At 35.6% G+C, this 21,083-nt stretch overlaps 1 protein-coding gene across 2 annotated transcripts in view; it reads right to left on the bottom strand.

The window, feature by feature from the left end:
* SLC38A4 (solute carrier family 38 member 4) overlaps positions 1–11,398 on the bottom strand; it is a 37,367-nt gene extending 25,969 nt beyond the window's left edge. Inside the window, exons 1-2 of one of the 2 annotated variants that reach the window (XM_045553964.1) lie at positions 11,248–11,398; positions 1,114–1,343 (exon numbers count right to left, since the gene is read on the bottom strand). In XM_045553964.1, coding sequence (XP_045409920.1) covers positions 1,114–1,232 — 119 coding nt within the window. In that variant the 5' untranslated portion in view covers positions 1,233–1,343; positions 11,248–11,398. The remainder of the gene's footprint in view (positions 1–1,113; positions 1,344–11,247) is intronic. The other variant, XM_045553965.1, reaches the window with a different exon arrangement.
* Positions 11,399–21,083: the final 9,685 nt, after the last annotated feature.

Raw genomic sequence — 21,083 nt, 5'->3', positions numbered from 1 at the left:
GAAGCAGGCAAGTGATTTGCTAGTGACTGCAGGCAGGTGAAGCAGAATGAGCGAAGGCAAGAGGGTGCAAAAGGGAGCAGGGGACGAGGCAGGAGAGGGGAGGTAGGCCAGGGACAGATCCCGAAGGGCCTTCCATGCCAAGCAGTGTACATTCTAACCTTTATCCTATAGCTAATGGGGAGGCATGGAAGGGCTTTATCTAAGGATGGAACATTATTCAATCTGCAATTGTAAAAGATTACTCTTGCAGGAGTGTGGAGGCCTAGAGGGAGGAAAGCAAAATGTAAGACGGGGAGACTAATCAGGGCTGTTCTAACAGACAGGTGAGAGAGGATGGGGGCAGGGTAGAGGTAGAGGACAGTGAGAGAGAGGGTAAGACTGCAATAAAATGAATGCCGAGAAGAGGGTGGATTTGAAACATTAATGACCACTGTTGCGTGGGTCAAAGTTGACATGTAGGGTCTTTTGATTGAGATGCTGAATGGTAATGGTGACTTTCACCAGGATGGGGATTATTAGAGGAAAAGCAGGTTTTGAAGGAATGAGAGGAGTTCAATATCAAGCATTGCAAGTTTGACTTTATAAATGAGCAAATTCAGACACATTAGTTGTCCAGTAGAGATGTGCAGTAGACAGTTGAATATAATGATCTGAAATTCGGTTGAGAAACTTAACAGTCTGAGAATATGGCATATATTCAGTGGGTGAGGCCAGGATAGCTGTGAATGAGCTTGCTCAGAGGACACTTTTAGAGAGAAAAGAATCTCCACAGAGCCTTGGAGATGTAGCAACATTCAAAGGGCAGTCAAAGAGAGGAATCTGAGAAAGAACAGTACAAAAGGTGAGAGGAGTGATAGGTTAATATAATTAAAATCATCCTACATTACTAATGGGGAATAAAGACACTGTAACCTCAATTCTAAATTAGTCACACAAGGGATTGACATTATTACTGTATTTAGAAATCAGGGAATTGATATGTTAACATCAATGTCATTGTTATCTCAAATTTATCCCTAATAAATCCAATCCTTCCCAATGAGACCCTTGTTTTCCATATTCATAAACCGGTTTCATTTTTTTCTTAGAACCTGGTAATTTTTAACCCCATACCTGCTCATTGCTGCCTTTTCTGAATTTCGCATCCCGGTGTAGATATCCGGAACACTTTCTCCGCTACTGCTCTCATCATCTGGTTCGATGTTGACATTTCTCAGTTCCATGGGATCCATTTGAGCTGTCAGCGCTTTCTTGTCCACACACAAGCCCTTCAGTGTAAATAATATACTGTACCTTCAGCTTGAGGCTCTTCCACTTGGTGTTGATGTTCAGAACACTCTGTTCTGCAAACAGAACACAAAATAAATCATTATAATTTTCTTCAAATTAAATAAATGAATATGAACCACCTACTTTGTGTATGCTCTCTGTAAAACATAAAAAGGAAGTGAACTCCTGAAAACTTCACATAGGTATGTCCTGAAAGTTTCCCTTAGCCATTACAAAAGAGAAAAAAAATGAAAGAGAAGAAGTAAAATTACTAATAATTGCTAAACCAGCAGATATTTATAAAGTGTCTACATGTAATGAACATGGCAGATGCTTTCCTAGTCACTATGGAAAGAAAAAGAAATCTTAAGACATGGCAGCAGTCTTTAAGAAAACTTAGGTATTTGAAAGTGGAGTACATATTTTAAAAGCAAGAGAGACAAAGGTAAATTGTTGGCTAAAGATCTACCAAGGCAGAATCCACCAATATCTCTGCTAGTAATAACTGGAAAGAAAATTACTGCTTTAATTTAATTGGCATGAAAGAATTAACACTACCCAAATGCTTAATAATATGCAACACAGGGTAGGATCAAGCTTAGAAAGCCACTTTTTAGGCACTTGGATCCTGAACCAAAGTTAAAAATAGTATCAAAAGAAAGTGCAGGTTTACTTTTGAATCAGTATCACTCACCATCTATATGAAATTAAAATGTATTGTAACAACTAAGAAATCTAGCTTTTAGGCTCTGCCTTTAATTCATTGGATCTCAGCACAAGTCATTTAACTTTTTTGGACCTCATTTTCCTAAACTGTAAAGTAAAAACGGGTGGACTGGCATTGTGTTTTCAAAAATGCCACGATTCATTATGTTATTGAAACAATCTCTTCTGAAATTGTTATTATTAGATTCATTCAATTATTTTGAAGCCTTATACTGGGAGAAATACTATCACTCTTGGAAGGTATGGTTCTGAAATTTGTACTATCCATTCGATAAGAAAATCCTGAGCAGAGAAGGGAACATAAAAATTGCTCCAGAAGTCATAAAATCCATAAATCTCCTGACAAACAGAAACTACCACATGTAAATGCCTCCACAATCCAGTGCCACGGCAGTACACCTGTGGAAGGCAACTCACACTTGAGATAAGTTCACAGCCCCAAATTACAAAAGTTACAAAACACACATGGAAACTCACTAGTGTGAGTGTCAGTAGGCATAAGAGATGATAAGATTCACATCTGAGGAACCATAAATAACAAAGCAATTTAAAAGGGACTTCTAAGTTAATATAATAAAAAGTAATAAAAAGATTTAAAATAAGAGAGTAACACCCATAGAATAAAAACATTATAAAAGAACAATAGGCTAGTGCAAAAAAAGAGACAAAAATGGGAGGGAGGTGGAATTCTAAAAATAAAAAATAGAGTCATTGAAATAAAAAAAAACTTAGCTGAAGGGAGAATTATAAAATTGGAAAGTAGATCTCTGGAAATCACTCAAATTATAGAATAAAGAGAGATAAAGAGAGAAAAACATGAAGAAATTAAAAGACATAAAGGAAAAACAAGAATAAGAAGTTTAAACATACACTAATAGTTATTCTAATATGAGAGAATTGTGGGACTAGGAAAAGAAAAAATAGAAAGAGACAGTGGTAGAGAATTGTCCAGAAATGAAGAAAAACAATAGTTCTCCAAATTTGAAAAAAGACACAGTGTTTCAAGCAGGAGGCATAAAAATGAATCTATTCATTAATATAACATGGTCTAAGTGCATAACATAAAATATCAACAGAAGAAACTTAAAAACTCCCAGAGAGAATACAAGTAGGACATGCATACAGTTAAAAGAAAAAGATAGAAACTCATTAAATGAGTATAAAGGTTTTCCTCACCTATCACTCAGTACCAGTCTCACTTCTCAGCAGCAAGCACTAATGACAGTTTCTGTTTTTAGTTCTTCATTTAAAGTTAGCCATTCTAAACTTAAATAATTCACTAAACTCTCCCTGACTTGGTTTACCAACTTTAGACTGGTACATATGAAAGACAAAAAATTAGCGTAATTTTTTCTACCCTCCTCCCCCCACACTCCTATTTTAGTTAATGAAATATTTTTACAATGTTGAGAATCATAATTTCTTCCTGTTCTGTAACAATTAAATCTTCATAATTTGTCTGTAGATTGTTTCTAAATACAGAAAATCAAATCAGCATTTACAACATTATGATTGTATAAATAGTATGCCCCCATGAACCAAGTGGTAGATTTGACTACCTAATAAATGAAATATAGTCCTCTGTTATCAAAAGTTTGAAAGCAAATTTTCCATCCTCTTTTACTTTCTGAATGGCTTTCTCTTCTCTGGATCTTTGTCTGTTACTAATGGTTCTTGAATGTCATTCCCTCTTCTTTCTTCATTTTGCATTATGCTGGAATATTGCCTTGAATAATTTTTTCTCACACAGTAAGCCTATGTTTGTAAACAGGATTTCTGAGTTGTTTCACGTCAGAAAATGTCTTTGTGTTTCCTTCAAACATGGTTGATTATTTGAATTCTAGATTCAGAATCATTTCCCTCGGAATATAGATATTGAATGTGGAGAATGAAGACATTTCCCTCTCAGCTTCTAGCTTCCACCAATGAATCTGATTGCCATTTCTTTGTAGATAACTTATTATATTTTTTCTGAAGGATTTTAGATTTTTTTCCTTATCTGAAATTTCACCAGGATGCGATTAGGCATGAACAGCTTTTAAAATCCATCTTACCCAGCATGTGGAGGATTCAAAGTCTTGTGTCTTTCTTCTGTTCAAAAAAAGTTCTAGTATTTTAAAAAACTATTACTTCCCCTTTATTTACTCCTTCTAACACTTTTATTTGTCAGGTATTGGATCTCTTTATCCATTTTCCTAAACTTTTTCCTTTATTTTCCATCTCTTTATCTTATTGCTCAATGTTCAGGGATAGTTCCTCAATGTCACATCTGAAATACCAAATTTAATCTTTAGCTATATTCATTTTATTTTTCAACCTGTCAACTATTTTTCTCAATCATGATTTTAATTTCTAATAATTTGTTCTTACCCTCTTTCTCTTTTTTTATAATATATCACCTCTTTTTTTGTTGTTTTATGGATGCAATTTTTTTTCAAATCTAAGGATATTAATTGGAGGTTTTCCAAAGTTCCTTTTGTTCTCTACATTATGTGTTTCTTCTGGAGTTAGTTAGCATTCGTTCATCTTGGTTCTTCTCTTTCATGCTGCTGGTTTTCCTTAAATTCTTAGTGATCCCAGGTTGTCTGTTCATATTTATGAATTAGAGAGTATGTTGAATAGCTTACACAGCTAGTACTCACGGTTTCCCTGAAATTATGTAGGCCTGTTTCACTGCTGAGCTGCTTCCTTGTAGATTCTCTGTAGTTGTCTCTTCTGCAGCTTGTCTGTGTGAAGAACATCCTTGCTAACCATACTCCCAAACATAGCTACCACTCTAGGTGAGGTTACTCTGGTAGTTAGACATTTTAGTGAATTTTCCTCTTGGTGTACTTTCCATTCCTGCTTGTTATACCTCCTTATCTGCTGCAGAGGCCCTAATATTTATCCTAGAGTCCTTCGTCTGGCTGTCTTTATAGACTGGATCATAGCCTGAGCCTATGGGCAAAAATGGCAGCCCAAACAGACCATCATGTCTGCACTGGGGTTCCTTGATGAATACCTGATTACTGATTGCCCATGATGCACGCCTCCTCTTTGGGTTGACTTAATGTGGAACTAATACAGGGCTCCCTCTGGAGAAATCACGCTTACTCTGGTTGCTTTTGGCTTTTTCAGATTTTCCAACTCCATCTGCTTTCTGGCTTCTAGGAATTCTTAAAATTTTCTGTTTGTGATGGTACCACTATTGTTTTTCACAGTTTTTGTGGGTTTGCCCTTTTAAAAAGTATCATTTTGCTTAAAGTTTCATTACTTGACTTCCTTAAGGCTAGATCCTAAGCCCCCTTCTTCTAATCTGTGCATGTGTCCATTGGCCTAACTGTTACATGCATATCTAAAAGGCAGTTTAAATTCAGTGTGTCCAAAAATCTACCTTGTGAAAGTCCCCTCTTCTGCCAATGTTTTCTACCCAAAGAATGTTGCCACTATTTATGCCATTACTTAAGCCAAAGGCATAAGTCTTCTATTATAAATTTTTCTTTCTTTCCTCCTACATCCAGTTCTTTACAAAGTCTGGTTGATTTTACAATAAACGGAAGCATTTCTCAAATTAGTCTACTTCTTTTCATTTCTTCCACCATCACTCTTGTCCAAGCTACCATCATTTCTTACGCTGTCCACTGTAACAATCTCTGAATGGATCTCCTTGAATCCTCTCTTGTCTTCCCTAACCCTCCCATTCATTCTTCACAGAATAGCCAGAGTGATCTTTAAAACACAACACAGATCATATCATTCTTTGCTTAAAACCCTTTAATGTCTTCCCTTGACTTGTAGGATAAAATCCAAAATTCCTAACATGCCCAACAAGATTCTGCATGGTCCTCCCATTTCTCTTGTCTCATCTCCTACCACACCCTCCCACCTTGGCATTCTAGCTACACTAGTCTTTCCATTTGAGAAACTCACCTTGCTCTCTACCACCTCGGGCCCCGGCCCTTTCCATATACGGGTCACAGTGACTGGAATGCTCTCCCCTCCCCCACTCCCCCCTTTCCTTAGCCAACTCCTCTGAGGAGCTACAGGAGCCAGGAGCGTCTTTCATAGTATCCAGCTTAGTCTGGGGGATCAGGGAAGGTTCCTCTGAGACTTTTGTTGCTGTAAGTATACATGTCTGCAGTGCTGGGAGCTTCAGTTAAAGTCTGTTTCATTTTGTACTTATGCATAGGAAACTCATTGATTTCATTTGCATTAAGCCATGTTAATCCCAGGATTAAAAAAAAGAATATCAAACACTCATATGGCACTTACTGCATGCCAAGCACTGTGTTGAAGACTTTACACCTATTCACTCGTTTACTCTTCAGAGCATCCCTCTGAGGTGAGTACTAATTTTTCTCCTAATTCCCATTTGACACATGAGGTAATGGAGACACAGATTTAAGTGGCCTACTGCTATGCCACCTCTGGACTGCTGTCTCGACTACAGAGAGCTAAAGCCTAGACAGGAAACAAGAACTCTGGCTTCAGTGATAAACGAAACTGGCTGTAAATCGTAATCAAATTAACTTCTGATTTTTTCCATCTTCTGCTAAATGAGGGTAACATCATTTACCACAAAGCAGTACTGTGAGGGTTTAAATGAGATAATGGGTGTCAAAATTTGGCATATAGTAGGCCCGTAATAAATTTAAATCCTTTTTCCCTTTTCTAGTAATCAGAATCTAAGTAATGTCTTCATCTGCATGCAAATATACATAGAATTTCATGTGCATAATTTACCTTAGACACTTGTAAAGCAGGGCTTTACAGTTCTCAAAACTCTCATAAACATTATAAGCAAGGTAGATGCCCCTTCACAAATGAGGAAATTAAGACCTAATTTTATGCTATTTTACCATATATAAAATATTTATTCCATTTTCGCCCTGACCAAGGGAGATTTTTCTCTTAAAGGTTGGAACACATTTTCATAGCTCATAACTTCAGCTCTGAAGATTTGATTACTGCTCTATTTCAAGGGGATAAGGGCTAAATGCACAATTTTAAAAGAATTAGGACATTATGAGAAACTAAATATTCTGAATCATTTGCCTGCAGCACAGAATATGTACGTTGAAGCCTTTGGACAACCTCACAATTGCTCAAATTTAATCACATGATTATACTTCAGTGTGGAAGTGTTTTACAGATGGTATTTATTTATTTACTCAATAAATATTGGAATCAAACATGAGCCAAAAACTATGAAAGACACAAAGAATGAATAAGACAGGATCCTTGCCCCTGAGGAACTCAGCCTACTAAAACAAAAAGATTTTTGAACAAATTTTATGGTAAAACATAATTAACATTTTTACTTTCTTTCTCTGAACAAATACTTACTGAGCTAATCAGTGAATCACTGCGTGGGTAGGCTAGAAAAGAATGATGCTGGCAAATACCATGATTGAAAACATAATGTTCATAAGCATAGATTCTTCTGCTGCCTGCCATCTCAGGACATGGCACCTCCACTCACCCACGTGCTCACGGGAGGAGCCCACTGTCAGCCTTGACACCTCCCATTCTCCATCCTTCATCCCCCTACTCACATCCAACCTAGCCCCAAGTCCTATCAGTCGTTCTTTCAACATCTATTTAAAATTCATCATTTCTGTCTCCACGACCATTATGTTATTCCAGTTGACTACCCTACTAAAGGCCCTACCATGATTTTTTTCATCGCTTTTTAGGCTAAAGACAACTTTCATAATCTGCTGTAAGCTCTATATAATCCAGACATAGCTCTTTAGTCCCATACTGAATCACACCCCCTCACTCACTGAGTAACACTGGGCTTCTTTCATTTCCCCGCTGCTTCCTCTGGCCCTCTGCTTGGAATGCTCTTCCCCACATTCTTAACCCAAGTGTCTCCTCACGTTAACTAAAACAACCTGGAAAATCTTGAAAGATCATGTGGTCAGAGAGGCATTCCCTGACTCCACGTCTAGACTAGACACTCGCCCGCCTCCCCACTATATGCTCTTGGAACATGTTCTTGTCTCCTGTATAGCACTTATTTATCACACTTTGTAGTTAATTTTTGGTTGTGTGATGAATTGATAAATAACTGTCCCTCCCTTCCCCCTCTCCGACCTCCCACAAGGCAGAAAGCTTCTTGAGGATGGGAACAGTGCAGGCTTTGTAGACTCTACATATACCCAGCATCTAGCACGGTGCTTGGTGTTATAGTCTACTAATTTCAATGCCACTTCATACGATCACCTTTATAGATACAGTTATGCATTCCTATTACAGTTTTATAGGTTAACAATTCAAAATGAAATGGAAATATTCTCTTCTGGTTACCAAGAGCTTTGTTGCACAAATAATGTTCAAAATGCTTCTAAAATAAAACCCAAATTTGGTTTGATAGAATTTTCTGTAGTCTAGTCTTTCTCTCCAGCAAAGTTAAGTTTCTCTATGACACAAAGATCTTGCAAAAGCAGACTGGATATTCCAGTGCAGTGGTCAACCACATTGCTAATGCAATTTATTCATCTATAAGGATACAAAATCAAAACTTGAAACAGAAGAATTCAGAATACTATCACAATAGAAGAATTCCAGTTTCATCACATTTATTAAGAGAGATCTAAGCATTCTAAGTAGCTGACCTTTATATCTAAATTCTAGTTATTAAACATTCTAATGTCTAATTCTTTGACTAGGTACCTAAGAAGCTCAGGGTGGAAGACTCTCAAAACAGTAAATTTCTCAATTTTTACTTATATGGTTCAACTTCAAAGACATGAAATTTGGAAAGCAAAACTGCCCTTGGGTCAAGAAGCAGAAGTCCTGACCTTCCCTAGTTACTGCAAACATTTATTTTACCTGATAAGTGAAAGTGAAAAGGGAGCTAACGGTGTCAAAGCAGATTTCCCACCATCGCTATCTGTCTCGTCATTCATGCCAACCCAGGACTGACAAATCCACTCTGAAATCTAGGTTTCGGTAACAAATAGTCTCACATATCATTTATCCTTTGGTTGACCAAGTGAATAAAAAGCCAAATTATCTCATATCCAAGGAGCTGATTTAAATCCACATCCAACATGTACCACAGATAAGTGAATACAGCTTTGACAATAAATCAATCTAATATTACCTTTATGTTAAATTCTCTTAATTTCCACAACAATGCCATTCACACTCTGACAGTGAGACCTCTTGTTAGTCTATGGCATGATTTCTCAAAGAAATTAGCTTCCACAAAAGCGTTCAGTGTGAGGTACCTCTCAGAAAGAAATTGCCAAATAACAACAGAACCATAACTGCTTAACTGTTTACTATTGCTGGTGATAGTATTTTAGCATCTCCATTCCTTTCCTCTACTCAGATATAGCTTAGAAATAATATCTAGGAAGAACTAGAAAGTTAAAATAAATAATCCTTTGCTAAGGTCTTTTCCCTTTGCTAAAAATATCACATGCTTGCTAGTGTAAGAATTAAAGCAGCCATTTGATGGGGTATAAAGAACTATTCATAATATTTGAATATACTATTTTGCTTATAGACTTTCTAGCTCTGTTTTTAGAAGGCATAAATTCTCTAGTCATCTTAAACATAAATTCTCACATAAATTTTAGTTAATATTTTCCTAAACAGTAGTTTCCACAAAGTACAGGGATATATAGTATACATGATATTAACATAGTGAACTCTTTCTTTTTTTTTCTTTAGGCAAGGTCTCGCTCTGTCACCTAGGTCAGACTGCAGTGGCATAATCACACACTCATAGCTCACTGCAAACTCAAACTGCTGGGCTCAAGCAATCCTCCTGCCTCAGCCTCCTGAGTAGCTGGGACTATAGATGCATACCACCACACCTGGCTAATTTTTCTATTTTCTATAGAGACAAGGTCTCGCTATGTTGCTCAGGCTGATCTTTGAGCACAATGATCCTCAAAGTGCTAGGATTACAGGCGTGAGTCACCATGCCTGACCTGTAGTGAACTCTTGATGCTACACATTTTAATGCATGATACTTAGTAACCTGTCACGAATTATGGATACAATAAATTCCCAAGTGTCTACATTCTTTATAATAGACCACCCCAGAGGTACTTTTTTCTTCTTCTGAAAATAAATTAGTTTCACTTTCTTTAAAGTAACTCCTGCTAAAAATAATAGCATCAATAACCCTTAAAACATACTGTATAACATGTTTAAAGAAAACTCAAGAGTTTAGCCACTAAAATGACATTTTTGAGAACTTCAGTGTTGCTAAAATACTATTAGGAATATAAATATAATTACTTTCAAGAAATTCCCAGAACATTATTTAAATATAAAACTGAACTGAAGGATCTTAAACTGTAAAATAAATGCCAATCTTTTCTAGAAAGCACATCTCAATTGCTTTAGTTTGTCAAAAATACAACTTCTTTTTGACCAATGTCCATGAATATGACCTATATCATCAGTTCAAATATTTTTCCACCCAAGTATAAAAACACTCTTAGTTTTGCTACAGCCTGGGCATTTAAAACCATCACCATATGCTCTGTAAGGTGCTCAAGATGCAGGGATACTTAAATCCACTGGGAATTCTCCCCCTGTCTGATTAATAAATTTGAGGAGAACAGCTCTACTTTCAGATAATTGATTCTTCTCCTTCAAAATCTAAAGATATGCTTCTATTCTATTCAATTCCCTAGTTTCGTCTAGTAATTTTGCTCTAAGTATACTCTGTCATTAAAATGGTCAAATTAGGAAGACAAGGTGAGACATACTTTTTTTTCTTTTTCATTTGATTATGGTACAGCCCAAACCCTTAGCCATTCACATCAGTTGCCTTCATGTGACGTTCTTGCTTTGATTAGTCTAGATCTGTGTGTTTCTGTTTTGTTTTCAAGATAAATAAATATCTTTAATGGTGTCATATTGAGAATGTACTTCTAAACTTTTATGTTTTTTCACTAAGACAAATTATGTCAACTCTTCATTCCATTCAACGGTCAACCAGAAGATACACTAAGCACTTGTTACCTGCCACTTTTTGCAATGTTTCCCTTTCCTCTTATCCACTGTCCCAATTTTATGCTCAAATCTAAAACTAACCTCAAAAGAAAACTCCAATCAGGATCCGGGTAAATAATTTTGATGTTTCACATTATATTGAATTGATCTTTTCTAAAATGAGAAAAAATGTACCCAACTAGTATATTCAAACATTTTAATTTCTAATGAATAAATAATCCATACAATAAAAAAAAGAAAGTAAGCATTATTTTAACACTGCAAATATTCATGTAAAAACAGCTGTACCTTAGTTATTTGCCCAGTCCTATGCCGTCTTTCCTGAATTATCTGGAATGGCAGTCCCCTGTAACAGTGTTGACTTATGTGAACCTTTGGGGATGTAGACAATGATTTAAAGGCCAGTGGGAGTGAACGAGACAAGCCAATCAATGCCACCACCTTGCCCCCACACCTCCCTCTTTCCAACTTGCGTCAGCTTTTTTTAAAAAAGAGAAACTAAATCAGTTTACTGTTGTACATTTGGATTCAACATTGGCTCCATTTGCTTTTAGTATTTTGGCTTTTGTACAATAAAATACTCACTGAAAGTTTTTACCTTGGCTGGTATCATTCTGTATCAAGATTCTAAAGGTTGGTTGGCTGATAAATCCAGAAATGTTGAAATTTTTCAAAAGGTGTATGAATGAAAGTCAAAGTAAAACAATAATAGTCATGGGTAAGATTGTTTAATAAAATATTGTAATCAGAATGTATAGAAAATATTGATTACATGGTGGAAGTTATTTTCTTTTGAATTGTTGACCTTTTCAGAGGTCATTTTATAGAATGACAGACATTTCCCAAATGGTACCAAGTTACGTAAGGTGTGGTGAGGTTGGAAATCATAGGTCATTATCAGCCACCGCTAACACTCCAAAGACAGTGTGCTAAGTAAATAAAAGACTGGTGTTTTTAAGGAATTTCTAAATGGACGTTTTCCCCCTCCAAAAAATCTACTTAGCTCCTCTCCGCATGTCAGAGGAAGAGTTAAAATGTGTTGGCACATAATTATTTATTCTGTTGTGAAAATGTACCAACTAGACATTATTCTGAAAGTAAGGTAAGAAGAACAGATTAAAAATCAATCCAGAATTAAAAGTTCTTTTCCTTTTAGGTATTTATGACATGAGTGAACAATTTGTGAGCCAATCAGAAGCAATGCAAGATTACAAGAGTTGTGTCAATTCCTATCTCTATAAAAAAACAACTGAACACTGTTCCTTGAGTAAAAAATTCTTAAGTTGATGCAAGGCATTAAACATTTAACAAAATGTCTAGTTACCCATTTCTCTTTTCCTTTTCCAAATATGCCCATTTGGTCTCTTAGTTTTAATATAGTAGATTTAGTTTTACTTGTCTCTTAGCTTGTTCTTTATTTTTTAGAACTGCTTGTAGTTTTGTTTTTTATCAGATGAGAATTATTAATATTACGGTGTAGGGGAAAATGATTACAATAAATGTACTAGGTTTAACTTCAGGAAAATCTAAAGAATATTCCTTTTCAAACCATTGCTTCCTTAATTTAACTGTGATCTTTCCAATTTAAGATTTCTTTCTGTTTGCAAAGTTACCAGATGAGTGTAAGATTAACCAAGCAAAAACTTGCAATAACTGTTAGAAAATCAAATACTTCTATTCTGGTAAAATTCCATTTAATAGTGGGTCAACTGAACAGAAATGAATGTACTCTAATATGTGCATTTTATACTATAATATCTTCATGGAAAATAGTGTGAAGATAAATGTATAAATATTTAAAGTTTTACCTCTCTTAAAAATTTAAGCTACAGGTACTTATAATTCTGATCTTTAACTATACTAAGTAATTATAGTAAATTAGCATGTTGGATTAAAATAAAAGCGTACATAAAATACTTCTATTGAAGAGTCATATATCTTTTGAACCTACTCTACACAACAAAGTTCTTATCACAAAACTTTTCTAACACTGACTTAAAAATCAAATTTACGCACATGAAAACTAATTTGGCAAAGTTAAGTGAGTTAAAATAACTAAGGAACTAGTTTTTTATTTGAATATTTTTTCCCTAGATCATTTGATATGTTTAGACATAGCAAAATTAATGAAGAAATGTGTGACCTGGTCTTGACAAAACTCAAAGTAACTTTCCTTTCATAAGAAAAACACAGACTTAAACATTATAATTTAATGTTCTGAATATTTCTTAAAACATACCATAGTGTAATCCATATACAGTTGGTAATAGATTTATGCTCTTTTGGTTTTCAAAACATGGCAAATGCAACACATTCAGTGAGGCTCTGGTTTGGTTCACGTATATCACTGTAGAAAGAGGTAATGGACCAGAATATGTGCAAACTTTAAAACTGAATAAAATGAAAAATCATAAGTAATAAATAATGAAGCAAGTCTCAGAATGAGAAGACAAACATTTTAAGTGATGCTTCATATAAGAAATTCAAATAAGTGCCACCATGAATAGGTATATGAGATTTGGTCTGTGTTTACGTAGAGGTAGGGGGTGGAGGTTAAGATATGCCCACATAAAAAGATACTTGGCTTTGCAGACCATAGCATAATTAATGGCAACAGAACTGCACAATATGCTCCAGGACTCCAGAAGATGAAGAGTCCCCAGGGGAGTCCAAGAAGGTTTCAGGGAGCCCATGGACCTAGAGCAGGGTCTCAGAAGTCCGTGTGAGATTCCAGTAGGTAGAGAAGAAAGGAAAAGACATCCTGGATGAAAATGCAGAAGTGCTAAAAGCATATTCTGGCAATAGTGGGAATCATTCTGGTTGCAGTGAAGACTTTCTGGAGCAAAACAGGACCTTAGAATGGAATAGTACAGACTGCAAAATCCAATAAGTTTATGGAACTCAGATTTTTAGTGATGAGGAACTTTTGAAAGTTTCTGAAGAAAGTAATAAAATCAGCAGAGTAGGAATGCAAGAGGGCTGATGAGGTGGAGATGGAGGTGAGGATGAGGAGGGCAGAGAGAAGAGTGGCTAACAGTTTGGGTCTGGTGGTATTTGCCTGTCTGAGAATGATGGCAGAAGGAAAGGTAGGTGAATAGAATTTTAATTGGGTCCAACGGTGATTTGAGTCTTTCTTGTATTACTATTTCTTTTTATCACTTTTACTAGCTCATAATACAGGCTATCAATGTTATGTGATCATTTTATGAAAAACAAGAAATTAGCAACAAAATCTTCATTTTTATTTACATAGAGAAAAAGAATATATGGTGATAATTCATCTATTTCAGCACTCCTTCAATGGAACTGTGGCTATCATCTTCAAATAGTACAGTGAAGGTCCTAGAATGTACAGCCCAATATAATGTTATCTACTGAAACTACAAAACTGTTGGCTCGAAATAAAGTGATTCAGATCATACTTATGCATTGAATTAAAATTTTTCTCACCTGCATTTAAAATCATTGATCATCCCATTTAAAATTTCTACCTTCAGTGATGTCCAGTTGGTTAAGAAAGTTGAGCTGGATCAATTAAAATTTGTCAGTAATTATGAAAAAAAATCTCTTAGACCATCATGGCATTTTGCAATGACCTTGGGAAAGATAACCTCTTGTTCTCATAATAACTGTACCCACATTTCTAATTTTAGTCATGGGACAAAATGATACTTAGAAATAGAATTTGGTTGTAGCTAAATTGGAAGACGATGTGTGGAAACAGAAATGAGTAAGAACCAAATTATCTAATTTTTAATAATTTAGTGTTGCCTTTGTTTCCATATTCATTGCTTTTCTTTGTTCCTAAAGCACTTTAATTGCTTTTTAGGTAGTATACTTTTTCCCCTTGTTTCTTTTTAACTTTTGTATTCTACATTGTATTTATGATGCCTTATTCTCCAAGAAGTGTTACCTTTTATCATTTTCAGCCCTTAGGTTCATAAACTCAAAATCTAATAAAGTAGATCAAGTCCTAAGACCTCATGTTGGTTCTCATCCCACAACCAATATTTGTGTTTCCAAATATGGACAACACTTACTTTAATCCAACTGTTTCTTACAGTGTTGTAGGTAAATGTCTATCTGACCTACCAAGTCTTTCCTAAAAAATGGAAGATACTATGCAGAACTGCAATTAGAAACAATATTTTGGTTACTTTTTTTTTTTTTTTTAACATAATATACCTCTGTCTTTTGGTTTTCAGGCCTACAGTGTTGAAAAGAATTTGTGGTCTTTTTTGATGACACAACTTTGGCACCCCAAATTCTTCATCTTATTTCTGTTTTAATATGGATACTTACAGAAAAGAAAAAAAAACTCCACAGAGAAATGTTACAGAAATTTCCTAAATTATTTAAATAGCAGAAATCCATGTTATCATGAAGAGAAGTTGAGCACTTACATACTTGTGCTACCATATTCTTTGCATCTCTTGTGGAGTGATAAAAGCTTAGGTATATTGCAGGTCTTTTTTCATGGTTCTGTAATGATTAATCTCAATTTACAGAATAAAAAAATAAATAAAAGAAGATAAAATTGAAATATTACCCCCCCCAAAAGCCACGTATCAAATTAATTGCAAACAGAGAAGTAAAGATTAAGAATTTTCTAATTCTCCTTTGGCAGAGCCTCTCAGATATACATGGAAGCTTGGTCTACTTCTATTTTTTGGAGGCACCAAATATATTAAATTTTTTTTTTAATCCCGAACAGGATTACTAAACTGTAGTACATTCAAAATTTTTCTATTTGACAAAATAACACCTTAATACACACACAAATACAAATGATTATATCACAATATGGCCTCATTTGATGATAACTTCAAAATGTCTACACCTGAGACCTTCCCAAATATGAGGCCCCAAAGGGCTTCCTAGTCCAGGCCCCTGGAAGAGACCTGATTTTTTATTATAAAAACCCCACCAAGTAAAATGCAATGCTCCATGAGTTCTAAGGAAATTGCTTAATTGATGGCATCCACCTCTCTTCAACCCAACCGAAACCACCTGTACACTTATACAATAGAGCATTCTGGAAATGTTTGAATAGTCAGCCACAATATTGCAAAATTAGCAAACAAATTTGGTTCAGGTTGACAAATTTATTGACTTTGCCACAGACCTGAATAGAAAATTGCTTTTAGCCTCAGCTGACAAGAGAAAAAAAAATTAGGTTACAAAATTCTAGGCTAGCCATGATTCCATTTAAGAAGACTGAAGATGGGTCCCCAATCCACAATATACACTGGGGAAAAGAATCCCTATTCAATAAATGGTGCTGGGGAAAATTGGATAGCCACATGTAGAAGATTGAAACAGGATCCATATCGCTCACCACTCGCAAAAATTAATTCAAGATGGACCACAGACTTAAACCTAAGATATGATACCACAAGAATTCTAGAAGAAAATGTTGGAAAAACTCTTCTAGATATCAGCCTAGGCAAAGAATTTATGAGGAAGACCCCAAGGGCAATCACAGAAACAACAAAAATAAATAAATGGGACTTGATTAAATTAAAAAGCTTCTGCACAGCCAAGGAAACAATCAACAGAGAAAACAGACAACCTACAGAATGGGAGAAAATATTCTCATGCTATACATCCAATAAAGGGCTAACAGCCAGAATCTACAAAGAACTCAAGCAAATCATCAAGAAAACATCAAACAATCCTATTAAAAAGTAGGCAAAAGACATGAACAGAAGCTTTTCAAAAGAAGATAGACTAATGGCTATAAACATATGAGAAAATGCTCAACGTCACTAATCATCGGGGAAATGCAAATCAAAACCACAATGAGATATCACCTAAACCCAGTGAGAATGGATTTTATCAGAAAGTTCCAAAATAATAGATGCTGGTGTGGATGTGGGGAGATAGGAACACTCATACATTGCTGATGGGACTGCAAACTAGTACAACCTCTGTGGAAAGTAATATGGAAATACCTCAAAGAACTAAAACTAGAACTACCATTGGATACAGCAATCCCACTACTGGGTATTTACCCAAAGGGAAAAAAGACATTTTATCAAAAAGACACTGGAATGTTTATAGTAGCACAATTCACAATTGCAAAGATATGGAAACAACCCAGTGTCCATCAATACATGAGTGGATTAATAAAATGTGGTATATGTACACCATGGAGTACTACTCAGCCGTAAAGAAATGGTGAACTAGCACCTCTTGTATTAACCTGGATGGAACTGAAGACCATCCTTCAAAGTGAAGTATCACAAGAATGGAATTAGAACTTTTAAAAGCTTGCTTTAAAGAATGATTTCTAGCCTTTAAAGTGCCTAGTTGAGAAAAATAGTACTGCTAAGATATGTATAATTAAATAATTACAGTAACACTTTCTAAACAACCAACTCACCTTGTTTATGTAAGTTCTTCACACAGAGTGCAGCATTAATGCAGTGCTGGGTTGAATTGACTGCCTTTCTAGTTACTAGCAACTGATAGTTTAAAAAATTCCATTCTTCTTGGATCACAGCACATTAATTTCCATTGCTCTTTTTCATACTACTACTGTCTTTTTTCTTTAAAAGCCAATTCCCTACCAGAACAATTTTTGATTTTGTGATTTCATTAGTGATTGGACTTTGTATACCTGGTATCTTTCTTGAGTTTAGACTCCCAGCAGTTTCTCAAGCCGTGACCCATTAAGCTGTGTGGCTAGACTGGGAGCACCTAGTAGTACTTTTAAAGGGAAGGGGGGATCCTCCTAAATGGGGTGAAAGAATCAGTAGCCCTACTAACCAAAGATATATTCGGTCTGACATTTTTAGTTTCCTATCCAGAAAGTTGAAATAAGGAATGCATATCCACCAGAAAGTGTTCTTCAAAGGAATTTGAGCAGAGAGAGAGAAATAATAGTTTTGTTGATATCTCCTAATTCGCTTTTCAGTGAACTTGAAAGGATTTCCTGAGTCAGGTCTCCTTAGTAAGGGAGAGAACAGGTTCTTGTACGGAGAGCTCATTTCTACTGCTGGGCTCCAAACAACTCAAGGGTAGGGCCATGGTGTAGTCAGAGCCCTTCTCAGGGCTTGCTGACTAATGTGCTCATTCTTTGCTAGGAGAGTTAGCAGTGTTCAGCCTGGTAACATTAACTGAGTTTCTTGTATTTTATGGGTTGCTTTAGTTAGGAATTACAATTCTTGGAAGACTGGGAGTACAGTAGCACCAGTCTTTGTTTAAATACAGGAAAGCTAACTCAGAAAAAGTAAATGTTTTGACTTCACTAAGCGGGACAGCAGCAGAGGGGGAACATTCAGGCAGATGACCTATTTAAGAGGTTTGGGGACGGATTCAACTGTGTCTAGACAGTCAATTTGGACTAGTTATAAATAATCTCTTTTGTTTACCTTGATTAATATTAGACTATGCCTGGCTCATAGTATGTACTGTATAAATGTTCAATGAAAGTCTTTATTAAAGGCACTGATTAAATCTGTGCATGCAAACTCTTTCTTTAGAACTTTTCTACGAGGTTGCAACAAGAAACATTCTAATAACTGTTCTAATTCGTGGATCTTGCTATACATTAAATGCTATAGCTCCTTCTTATGCTTATGCCCAACTGTGAGATGTTAATGTTCGTGCAATATGCGAGGACCCATTAGTTCCGTTAGAGAGAGCTGCCTTCCTCAAATATTAAGCAGTAATCACAAATCATGTGTTCAAAGAATAATAAGGACATGGGAAATGATAATTATAATGTTATAAAAAGATACAAAATCTAATAATATGATCCCTGTATTGTTTTCAAAATTATGCGTACAATATATAAAATATACACAAAGGGAAATAACACATATCAGACTATTAATAGTTATCTCCAGAATGTGGAAATGTAGATAATCTTTATTTTTTCTCATCTATATTTGCCAACTAACTTTTTAAAAATATGGATTATTTTGTCACCAGAAAAACAATAAACATAAATAGAAACAAAAGTAACAAAAACTAAGAGTTTCTCTTTTAGGTTTTTTGAACAATTGTTAATCAATCCCAGCCATTAGCCACCAGCTAAATCTCTATTTTTAGTGAGAATATTTTGCGTACTTAACCAGTAAACAATCACTCCCTTAAAAAGTCTTTGCCTCTGAATGGGTACTTATGAGCTATTTAGAATCCAGATAAAATTATACATCTCAAGCTTGTTCTGAAAGGATGAACTGTTTTTCCCCCATCTGCAAGAGGTACTCTAATAGGATCTCAAAATATGGTTGAGAAAAATGGAGATCAATATTTTTTTTGTGATGCTGTGAGATAATTTTTTATTATGGCACAATAAGGAGTCATCTCATTCATTCAACAAATATAACAGAACACCTACATATGCCAGGGGTTAAGACAAAAAAAAAACACAATAAAAACTAAGACCCAGTTTCTTTTCTCAAGACCTGGTCTCTCAAGTGAATCTACTGCCTACGTAGGCCATGCTGATATATAACGTGATGTGTGAAGTGCCCATAGGATCTGAGGAGTAGGAGAAATGTAGCACCCAACTCAGCTTGAAAGGTGCAGGGAAGACTTTCAGGAGGAGGTGGCAGGTGGGCTCAAACCAAAAGAGTAAGTAGGAGTTGGCAGGAGAAATGGGATGGGGAGCAGACTGCAGGCATGGCAGACAGCATGAGCAAAGGCAAGATGGTAAGAAGCAGTTCCTGGCTGCCACGTATTTCTGGAACAATGGAACACACCACTGGAGAGGTCACTGCAGGGATCCCAGGGGACTTTGGATACCATGTCTTTCCTTTGTCCTGTTCAACTCAAACGAGTTCATTAAAAAGTTCAGCCCAGCAGTGCCGCCCACGTAGAGCTCCAGATTTCAGGCATGCAAAGGAAATATACTTTGTTAGAGACTGTGATACTAAAGTTACTGCAAACGGACAATTCTTCCCAACGTTCCATCCTTGGATTGAGTGTCTATGTGGGCTTGTGCATCTGCTTTGTGTTTGGACCATCAGGAGTGTTATATTATAAATTTGGCTAAGAACACAAAAGCTCAGGTTCATGAGGTATTTGGCTTCAAATAATGTAAAATACATCAAAAAGAAGGTAATTACAAGTCTTATAGGAATTGAATATTTAACTATAGAAATCTTGACTCTGCTCCTTCCTACATATTCGAAGATTATTTTTTAAGTTAGAATCAAGGCTTCAACATTTTTAAACTTTTCTAAATTATTTTACAATCCACCTAAATGTAAAGATTGATGCTTAAGTGAATTATATAAGTAATTCCTCAGTAATATTAATCTCTTAATTTGCAAGCATCTATATTCTCTAATTTTTTCTTAATAGGGACTAGTGTAGTGTGATAAGTAACAATTAGAAGACTGATACATGATTTTCGGATTGGCGATCTGATTTTTACATGTGCATAAGATGATCATATTACTTAAATAGTTTTGCTTGCATCTTTTTTCTCTCTTTAAAAGGCTGATGGCATTTCCTTTTAAGTTTGCTTACAATGCTTAGCATTAACTTTTTCTAAGGAAGCCTGAGAGGAGCTTCACTGTTTTTGTCTTGAAACTATCTCTGTTTATCCCTTCTAAGCTACAAGAGAAGACTTTTGCTGCCCTAAGGATCCTAGTGTCTGAACATGTTCTTCTCTCCTGTGATGCTAACACTCAGCATTAGATTTCGATTCAGAAGATTTGGGTTCAAGTTCTGACTCTATCAATTACTAGCTGTGCTATCAACAACTTAGTAAACTCTATAAGCCTTCATTTTCTCATTTACAAAACAGAGTATCATTCCTAGAGAGCCCAGTGAGGGTAGCAGGTAAACTTCATACATTCTTTTATTTTAATAAATTAGAAAATGGAGTTTTATAGCCTTAAAATACACTATAAACACAACTGTAGTTCAAACTGGCCAAATTTCTTCCTTCCCGTGGAGCTCCTTTTACCATTGTTTGGACGACAATACTTAGCAATGTAAATAAGTGGTAACTACACTTCTATAGTGGTCAAAGAAATATCAGGTGGTTGTCCAATAGAAGTGTGTTGGATATCAAATTCTGGTCTGTTGACATGAAACCCCAATTCTAAATATTTCAATTTAATTTTCCTCATCAAAATTTTCACCATAGGTGAAGGTGAATA

This window comes from Lemur catta, chromosome 6 (genome assembly GCF_020740605.2).
Source record: "Lemur catta isolate mLemCat1 chromosome 6, mLemCat1.pri, whole genome shotgun sequence".
Taxonomy (NCBI): Eukaryota; Metazoa; Chordata; class Mammalia; order Primates; family Lemuridae; genus Lemur; species Lemur catta.
This window is presented reverse-complemented; position numbering and strand designations above follow the sequence as displayed.